At 36.4% G+C, this 10,549-nt stretch overlaps 1 protein-coding gene across 5 annotated transcripts in view; it reads left to right on the forward strand.

The window, feature by feature from the left end:
* Positions 1-10,547, forward strand: part of LOC18587138 (probable cyclic nucleotide-gated ion channel 20, chloroplastic) — a 37,868-nt gene extending 27,321 nt beyond the window's left edge. For 4 of the 5 annotated variants that reach the window (XM_007010818.2, XM_007010825.2, XM_007010821.2 and 1 more), the window contains 5 exons: positions 2,404-2,481; positions 3,319-3,448; positions 8,162-8,408; positions 8,578-8,740; positions 9,975-10,547. In XM_007010818.2, coding sequence (XP_007010880.2) covers positions 2,404-2,481; positions 3,319-3,448; positions 8,162-8,408; positions 8,578-8,740; positions 9,975-10,092 — 736 coding nt within the window. In that variant the 3' untranslated portion in view covers positions 10,093-10,547. The remainder of the gene's footprint in view (positions 1-2,403; positions 2,482-3,318; positions 3,449-8,161; positions 8,409-8,577; positions 8,741-9,974) is intronic. The other variant, XM_007010822.2, reaches the window with a different exon arrangement.

Genomic DNA, 10,549 nt, shown 5'->3' on the forward strand with positions numbered 1-10,549 from the left:
AAGGATTCACTCAAGTTTTTGGGGTGGATTACACAAAAACGTTTGCTCTAGTTGCAAAGTTAAACACTATAAGGGTGCTATTATCACTAGCAACTAATCTTGATTGGACACTACATCAAATGGATGTCAAAAATGCCTTTCTCAATGGAGAGCTTGATGAGGAGGTTTACATGGATTTGCCTCCAGGTTTTGAAGGGGCAATTGGTAACAGAAAAGTATGTAGATTGAAGAAGTCACTATATGGATTAAAACAATCGCCGAGAGCTTGGTTTGACCATTTTGCAAAGACTATAAAGAGGTATGGTTACCGACAAGGACAAACTTATCATACTCTTTTTTTCAAGCATTCACAAGATGGAAAGAAAACTATCTTTGATTGTGTATGTGTATGATATTATTTTAACTGGAGATAATACAGAAGAAATGGAGAGGCTTAAGAAAACTCTTAGGAGTGAATTTGAAATCAAAGACCTCAGGCAATTGAGATATTTCTTAGGGATGGAAGTGGCAAGAAGCAAGAAACGTGTTATTATCTCTCAAAGAAAATATACATTAGATCTTTTGAAAGAAACAAGGATGCTTGGTTGCAAGCTAGTTGAAACACCAATCATTATGAACATGAAGCTTGGAAGAACAAGGAGTGGAATTCCAATAGATAGGGGGAGATATCAATGTCTAGAAGGAAGATTGATTTACTTATCTCACACAAGACCAGATATTGCATTTTCTGTAAGTGTGGTGAGCCAGTATATGCATTCTTTGAGTGAAGAACATCTTGAGGCAGTCAACTGAATCTTGCGGTATCTAAAATCTACACCCGGTAAAGGCTTGTTCTTCAAGAAAAATGAGCTGAGAAGTGTGGAGGCATTTACCGATGCAGATTGAGCAGGTTCAATTGAGGATAGGTCTACATCTGGTTATTGTACAAAGGTTTGGGGGAACCTGGTTACTTGGAGAAGCAAGAAGCAACCAGTTGTAGCTAACAGTTGTGTAGGAGCAGAATTTAGAGCCCTTGCACAAGGAACTTGTGAGCTGATTTGGTTAAAGAGACTAATGGAAGAACTGAAAATGTCTAGTATGGGACCCATGAAGCTATATTGTGACAATAAAGTCGCAATAAGTATTGCACATAATCCGGTTCATCATGACCAAACAAAGCATGTGGAGATAGATCGACATTTTATTAAAGAAAAAATAGAAGATGGGGTAATTTGCATGACCTATGTGCCTACCAAACGACAAATACCTGATGTTCTAACAAAAGGGCTGCCTAGACCAAGTTTTGAAGTGCTAGTAGACAAGCTAGGAATGACCAACATCTATTCACCAGCTTGAGGGGGAGTGTTGATAGCTCATCAATTTATTTTATTAACTACATTGCAGATTTGCAGGAGTTAGTTTAGGGATATAATTTCCTCTCTCTATTTTCCTCCTTTTGCCGAATTATTTCCTGATTTTTTGTTCCCTAATTTCTAGTAATTTACCAGATTCCAAGACCTAATTTAGATAGGTTTTCTTGTATATAATTAGCACCTAGTAATTCCAATAAAGACATTAGAGAATTTTGTTTCGTTCTCTGTTTTCACTGTCATTCACAATGGACCTACCAACAAACCTCGTATATAGCATTAAGAAAAAAATTCAAAATAATTTGCAGTAGGTTAAAAATAAGCCCATATACTGAAACCCAAGCCACAATAACTATTCTATATGTTTTTGATACATATGATCTCAAGGTACACAATAGGATGGCCCTTTTCCCATCGTATAATTTTCGTCCCTACATCCAAAGATTTGAAGTAGAGACCTCCGAGTTTGAATCTCATGTGTTAATAGAGGTACTTATACTAGAACTTGATTACAAAATACAATACTCATACCTTATCCGAACATGATTAACAATACCTTATTGGAACCCAATTAACCAAACCCATTTATTTAGTTAAAAACGGTGCGGTACAAAAACTTGACTTGACACCAATTCAATAATAAAAAATATAACTTAATCAATTTATGTATTTTATTGATTGAAATTAAATCAATAAATTCAAATTAATTTTTTTATTTAGACAATTTATAAATTTTAATACATAATTTGTCAATTATAAGTAGTACATATATTACAAAATATATCACTTAAAACTAAATATTAAAAAACTCATAATATACAATTGAGTTCAGGTAATGGATATCCCAAAACTACATGTACCCTACCCGAATCTGTTTATAAGGTATCTTAGTCCTACTTAAATGGGTTGGGTAGTATTAGATACTTGTTTATATGCTAGCCATCACCATCCCTACTCTTTCTTCAATCTCACCCGTACCACAGGCCATACAACTTTTTGTTAGATTTTTTTGACTACCATTGTCTTTGTTTGGTAAATTTTAATTTATTTGTAGGAGGTTAGAAATGTCACTAAGACGTCGTGATGTGGAGCAATGGATGAGCCATCGGCGCTTGCCAGAAGAGCTTAGAAGGTACATATGTTCATTTTTCTTTTCTTTCTTCCCCCTCCCTCTTTTTTTTTGTTTTGCAATTATTCTCATTATGTCTTGTTACCATTTTTGTCATTTGTAAATAGAATTAAAAGTGGCCTGATTTCTTGATATGCTTTTCTGATTTCTATTTTTTGCTACACAAGTGTACATTACATCTAACACCAAAGTTTCAAGTTCTTATATCATTACTCTTTTGGTAGGGTACATGAGGATAAGATTCACCATCTATAAAGCCCATTTTTTTGAAGGAATTGTTTATACGTAGTTAAACAAAAACAAGATAATTATTGTGTATACCACTCACTCTGAAGCCTAAATCATATGTGCCCAAAATTAAATGTGCAATGATTGTGATAAATCTACATTGACTTGTGTTTGTTTGTGAATTCCTACATTGAAGAGCAATAAGATGGAGATGTGGTATTTATGTTCAACTCTCTCAAAAGGTTAAGCCTTTTTTGGAGTGGTTGGAGGTTATACTTAAATACCATTATCTGATTTATTATCTCTTTGTTGGACTTGTAAAACTCACTTGTGGTGTGTGTGTGTGTGTGTGATTTCTCCTCCTCTTGGTCAAAAATAAAATAAAAAGGTTATTTTGGTAGATTTACTATCTTGCACTGCTACTTGGAAAGTACATGTTTCTTTGCATACGTCTTCCCATTTGTATTATGGTTTTTGGTTGGCAGTTTATATGTTAGGTCCCTTGGAGGCTGCTGCCTTTTAGATGATTGGCTTCAACCAAAACCTACTTTTGCTAGTATATTTAGACGTTTGATGGTTTATTTAGAATTAACCATGTAAATTGCTATGTAGGAAAGTACGAGAGGCCGAACGATATAATTGGGCTGCCACAAGAGGTGTGAATGAAGAAATGCTTTTTGAGAACTTACCCGAAGACCTTCAGAGAGATATAAGACGCCATCTCTTCAAGTTTGTTAAGAAAGTAAGCTTCAGAATCTTTAGGTGAAATGAATAATACTCTTTTCCAAGTACTGAAGGTTTAATAAACATAGTTGCAAAAATATCTTACTTGGAATCCTTTGAAGCATACCTTTTGTAGATGCTTGATTTAGGCTAACTAATTATTTTCTTAAGAGTTGTCTTACAGAATAACAACAAACACCAAAAAACTACGTTGCGTGAAGAGTAGTAAAAATAACTCTGAACAATTGTCAAGATTCATGAGTTTGGCTTGTTGGCTTAAATATAGAGATAGTTAAGAGGCTTTTCTCTTAACCTTTTTCTTAAAATACAAGTGCTCTACCTTTTCCCTCATTCTTAAGAAACACGTGACATATTGTTAAGTGCTACTGAGTTTAACTATATCATTAAACCAAAACATCAGCCCACTACCCAATATACGTTGTGGGCTAATGTGCTATCCCCAGGATGAACGCGTTCTTACATGATAGGCTTGTTCTTTTTAGAAAGAACTTATTCTTTCATAATGAACATGTTCTCTCTAAATGTGCTCTACTCATGATGTCCAATAAGCACTTTTTCCCAACTGTTGTTAAGAAACAACTATTATATATATAGGAGCTTGACAATTCATTGGAGACAAATTAAAACTTCAACCCTCTTTAAATTACTCTCTAAAAAGCTCTCTCTAAGCTCTTCTTAGAAACTCTCCTTTACTTAGCTCTTTCCACCTTACTCCACTGTGCTCTACAACTACCTTTTTTCTACTTTTCCCTAATTTGTATCCCTCACTTACTGTTATAAGAGCACTTTACATTTCAAGAATTGCTTTAATCTTCTTCTTCTTTATTGTCTCTAGTCCATCTCACTTTACTTCTTGTGACACTACCTTTCTCTTTATGAGCAAAACCCTTTACATTTTGACAACTTTACTGGGTAAGAGTGATTACATTAGGTAAAACTCACCAAAAGTTGCATTATTAGAAAATATGGAGAGTTCTCCCGACAACCAAGACACCTATTCCCACCTATGTCCATGACCTCATGAAAATACTCCAAGCTTCTAAAGAGTGAATGCAAATGTTGGAAGAAAACACCAAGCGGATGACGAAGACAATCTTCCCACTTTTTGCCTTTACCGTCGCAACCTCTCAAGCTCAAACTGTGTAGCTTAATGTTAGTGAAAATGTGACTAAGGGAATCAACAACTCGAATGGGAATGGAGAAAATGGAGAGAGCACAACTGATGCAATGGCTGTTGGAAGTGCCAATACAACCAATCCTTCCGTTGTTAGCCATACAATATTGTTAACCACCACTCAAGGCTTTGTGATAAAGGAAGACCTCTAGAATTTGCTTGACCATAAGATCAAGAGCATCAATTTTTCAGAATTTAATCTTAAGTTGTTCTATCTTGTTAGAGTAGTTGCTAGTCGTATTTGAAAGAGTACACCAGTACGAAGTTCAAACAGTTTAATGGCAAGATTGGGGATGCTTGAAAGAATTTCATGAAGTTTGTGGAGACCCTTGGAGTAATGGGATTGGACAATAACGTGAACTTAAAAGAGTTTTCTAAGTCGCCTACCCATAAAGCCTATGCCTAGTGCATCAATCTCACCCTTGGTTTTGTTCAATCTTGGAGTCAAATGTGTAAGATTTTTAGGGAGAAGTTAATTTTGGTTAACTTGGGAAAGAGCAGTAAAAGTTTAGGGAAGATCTCATGGAATACATCCAATTGTTTTGAGAAAAGGTGCTGGATATAAAAGATTTTCACGAGGAGCTAGTAAACTTTGCATCCAAGGTATGCTTGATGAGTATATGGTACATTTGGAAAATTTATCTTTTCTCACATTTGCTATTGTTGGTTGAAGTGACATAAAGGACCAACGATATGATTTTTTGGCAAAAAGGAGCTAATCGTTTTGAGAGTAGAAATACTCCCAACAGTAAATGCAATTCAATAAAATAAAAAAAGAAAGAGGTTCTCAACCTCATCCGCATTCTAGAAGAGACAACTTAAGAAGAAGAGATTGATTCTCCACCACCATTCTAAATCCCACTAGATAGAGTAACAGCGTTTTCTCCACATTTTGCGACCACAAACAATAGAAGAGAAGTCCAACCCAAAGTATCATAAATATCATTGTATAGTTGGTCATTTATTTGCTGAATGTAGGGACCTACGTAAAATGTTTTATCAAAGGGTGCAAGTAGGAAGAGTAGTGGTTACAAACAACAAGATCTAGAACAACTTGTTTCCCTCATCTATGAGTTAATTTCACTTTGAGATGTTCTTGATATCCTGGCTTGGTAACTCAAATATAGAGATACTTAAGAGGTTTTCCTCTTAATTTTACACGTGCTTTACCTTTTCACTCATTCTTAATAAACATGTGACACATTGTTAAGTGTCACTTAGCTCCACTATATCATTAGACTGAAAAATCTGCCCACTACCCAATATACATAGTGGGCTAACGTGCTATACCCATATGAACATGTTCTTAAGTAATGGACTTATTTTTCTTATGATTAACATGATCTCATAATGAACATGTTCTCTCTAAACGGTGCTCTTCCCATGAGGTCCAATAAGCACTTTCTAAGCAATTGGTCCTAAGAATTGCTTCTACCTGGTCTATATGTCACAACTTGCAAATTCAAGGTCCATGGGGAGGATCAGTGGCACACATCGAGTACACAAGAGACAGTGGAGGCTCAAGAAAACCCCCTTTCTTACTAGCCATAGCAAACGAAAAACCCCCTTTTGTGTCGGGAGGTAGTAGCATTCTGCTTGGGAGCCTAGGTGAGTCAATATGCATGGGCCACTCAATCTACGCATGCATTTCCATGTCAATATGCTTAAGCCCTATCATGTGGATGATGATGACCCTAGCCAAGGGGTGAGCTGCAAGGCATCAATGGGGGTCAAGGCTGCATACGAGAGTGAGGTGGAACAGGTGATGGCGGTTATGGTATTGAGACAGAAATACTATTACACAAGACATCAGTTATCTTGTGAAGCGGAAGGGGTTGCTATAGAGTGAAGCCAGTTGGGAACCAGTCAAGGACTTGTGGCAGTTTCTAGAGAAGGTTAAGGTCTTCCATGAGGCAGCGGGGACGTTGCTAGATTAGGTGAGGATGTCATAGCCTGCAGATTCAAGGTGCATGAGGAGGATTAGGGGTGCACATTGGGTGCGTGTACGAGGCAGTGGAGGCTCGAGAAAACCCCTTTTCCATTGGGCCATAGTGAGGGAAAAACCCCTTTTTGTGTCAAGAGGCAGTAGTATTCTGCTTGGGAGCTTGGGCGAGGTAGTACACTTGGGCTGCACAGTCTGCGGGTGAAGCTCGCAGCATTGAGCCCGCCCTCACCCACGCTGGTTGCCGAGCTCGCAGGTCCAGCAGGCAGACCACTGTGGCACTAGTAGACACATAGAGGTAGAACTGTGAATACTCTGGGGGGAGCCTCTTCCTGCATTTTGAATGCCACTAGTCATTAGACACTCTACATTACCCGTTAAACACTATAAGCTTTCCTTTGGCTCCCTTTTGAGATGTATATCAGCATATAAACTCGCTTTAAAACCCATGTAAGTCTGTTGATTCATTGTCGATGCAAGTGCCTTTACTCTCACACTCTCTCTACTCATTTGTGTGCCTTAAGGCTTAGGCCTTTGCTTGCTTGTGTGCATTCACTCTTTTGCATGATTGTGTTGCTTGCAAGAGGGTTGCCACACTTGCCTGATCCCTGTAGATTAGGTTGCTTGGGTTCAGGTTGGTTAGACAGGGAACTCAAGGCCACAGGTTGTGGTTCCAATTGCCTCTGTTTCATAAAATTATAGTTTCACCATAATTTTTGGTTTCCTCCTATTATTTTTCTGGAGTACCAAAACGAATTTTTTTTCTCTTGCAAAAGAATGTAATAGTTCTCTTTAAGTTTATTGCCAGAATCAACTGTATTTTATCTGTGCAATAGTGGTTTTAACAGATAATTTTACTTTTATGGTTTAAGTGTTAGGTTTATTGTGATAAATGCACCAATTTTCTGAATCTAGTTCTTTCTTCTATGGCCATTATGCATCTTCAAGTATTAATATAATGAAAGAAATGTCTTTTCTAGTATCTAGGTTCAGCACGTTATCTTTCATACTTTGTAATGGATTCTCACATCAGTAGCATTAGATAATGTCTGTTAATCATTCATCAGCATTGCTTGACGTGTATTTACTTTGAGGGATTAGTATGTTTGCTATTGTACTTCAAAAGCAATGCAAAGACTTTCCTAGCAATGCAATCATTGATGTCTATTTCGTGCTTCAAACATTGTGACTATAGTTGAATATTGACTGCTGTAGGAATGGTATAAATTTCATGCTCTAGACCACTTGGCCAGAACTAAATATTATTTGGTTCACATTATATGGAAATCTTGTGGCTGACCTAGAGTCTGGCATAATAAACCCAGAAAAACTATACTCAAATTGTGGGAGTACACTACTCAATGGCCTCCAGAAATGGCTTATGATTTTCAGTTTTTCCCCACCCCTCTTAAAAACATCAATTATGTATAAATCATTGGTGTTGCAAATATCATTACCAGATTTTTTTTTTCTAGTGAGAACTTTTACCTGCAAATGTTGGTTAGCAGCTAGCATTACTGGGATGATGTTGATTAATGATATTGTAACCACTGAGATGCTCTTTCAGAGATAATAAAAATTGTTTCATTCTGCAGGTTCGCATTTTTGCTCTCATGGATGATCCTATTTTAGATGCCATCTGTGAGAGATTAAGGCAAAAGACCTATATTAAAGGAAGCAAAGTTTTGTCTCGTGGTAGTCTGATTGAAAAGATGGTTTTTATTGTGCGTGGGAAAATGGAAAGTGTTGGAGAAAACGGAGTCATAGATCCCTTATGTGAAGGGGATGTTTGCGGCGAGGAACTTCTCACGTGGTGTCTTGAGCATTCTTCAGTAAACAGAGGTATTGTTATGATTCATAATTTTAAACTAACATTCCCTTTTGGTGCATTTGTAGATTCTTAAATATTTTCAAATTGTTATCAACTCAGACTTTAATAGTAGTATTTTAAGCCTGTAGAATTCCTGATCTGCAAGCCAAAGATATTTTATCAACATAGTTTCTGTTGCAGATGGAAAGAAAATTAGGATTCCTGGACAGAGATTGCTTAGTAACCGAATAGTTAGATGCCTGACAAATGTAGAAGCATTTTCCCTTCGGGCTGCAGACCTAGAAGAAGTTACCTGTCTTTTCTCAAGGTTCTTGCGCAATCCTCGTGTTCAAGGAGCCATAAGGTTGTTTTCATATCAATAGTCTCACACTTGAGAGTGCATGTTTTTTCTTTCTGTTTTGTTTGTTTGTTTGTTTGTTTGTTTGTTTTCTTATTTACCTCAAACAAGAGTGTGCATGTTGACTTTAGCTTTTAGGTACTTTCCTCAAGTAAAACAACTAATTTGGGACTTTCACTTATCCTAAACCTTATAGAGGACTAAGTACATTAAAAAATTTCATGTACAGAGCTAAATACAAAACTTTGAAATTTATTGGTGAATGAAGAACTGAAACTGTTGATCTAGTTTTTGCAGTTCTACATATGGAACTTAGGCCTTATCTCCTTTTTTTAAAAAAGAAGAACAAATATCATGATTAACATGGCTTTCACATAGGACTTTTTGAGTGACTGTTGTGACTGTTTGAGCCAGGACTATTTGGAAATGAAACTTTATGGTGTAAGCCTAAACTAACACACTGATAATGCTCTTTGAAACCTTTTACTTTATACGCTGTTAGGCAGCACAGCATATCACGAAAAGAATAATTAACTGAAATTGTTCTGATTATTTAAATAGCAATAGAGAATGCTCACAAGTTAAAGATTCTTCTGCATTTTTTACCATTCTCTTAGCATGTCAATTCTTCATTCCTTGGGCTCTTCATAAAAGGCTCTAAATCTTACTCTTTGAAATTCGCTCTCAGAAACTACAAGCCTGCCATGCCTTGTCTGTTTGTACGTAGTAAACTCAGGTGCCAAGTTTTTTTCTGCCCTCCTAAAATCTAATTAGATGAAATGTTTTTACATTCTTGCAAGCTCTTTAATTTAAAGCGTCAGTTTTCCTAGTTTAAGTAGCTGGGTTGATAATTATACAAGTCAAGTCTTAATTGATCACTATATTTACTACCCACTGCCGCATGCATTTCAAAATTTTGGGGCATAAGTAAGTAACATGTGATCATTCGATGGAATTTTGTTTGGTGGTAGCAGCATCACATACAGTCATGAAAGTTAGTATCTTAATACCAATTCAGTTTCTGGCTTAATTTACATTGAAGGATGTGGAGTTCATGACCTATGCAAAAATATGCATTCCCGCAGTTTCAACTAAAAGCTACAGTACATCAATTTTTCCCCTTAGGCCATTCAGAGGCACATTTTGTCAATAAAAGCTAGGAATGATGTTGGACTCTTTTGAGTGCAAGCTGATTTTGTTTTACTCAATTCATACATGATAAAATTGTCCTCAATGGCAGGTATGAATCACGCTATTGGAGAAGCCTTGCTGCTACTCATATTCAAGTAGCATGGAGATACAGGAAAAAACGTCTGAACCGTGCTGACACCTCTCAATCTGGTCAATCTTCAAGGTAGTATCAGCTTTTTGTACTGAAGAAATCGAAGGTTCTTATGTAATATAACTAGGTATATTGAATAGGCAGCCATCTATTTAGGAAATTTGTTGTAACTTTTGGCAGTTAGGTTCATCTCAAATTTTAGCATCGGCTGTCAAAGTGCCCTTGAGATAGAGGAAAAAAAATGATGATTCTATGGTCAGATTTGTGATATATAGCTAATATGTGCAAGGTGTGTATGTAATATGTCTAAAGGTTGCCATTCAAATATATATATATATATATATATATATAGTTATGTATATGTCAAAGGTCCCAAGCCATTGCATGTCATAAAATTTCATGTAAACTATATGAAGCAATGAGATTTCCATTTGGGATCTGCAATGTCAAGTGAAGGACAGGACAGTTGTCACTGATGTAGTTCTTTTGGTGTAATTTATTTATATGAAAATTTTAGTTGTTGATGTTAAAGT

The sequence above is a fragment of the Theobroma cacao genome, chromosome 3, assembly GCF_000208745.1.
Source record: "Theobroma cacao cultivar B97-61/B2 chromosome 3, Criollo_cocoa_genome_V2, whole genome shotgun sequence".
NCBI lineage: Eukaryota > Viridiplantae > Streptophyta > Magnoliopsida > Malvales > Malvaceae > Theobroma > Theobroma cacao.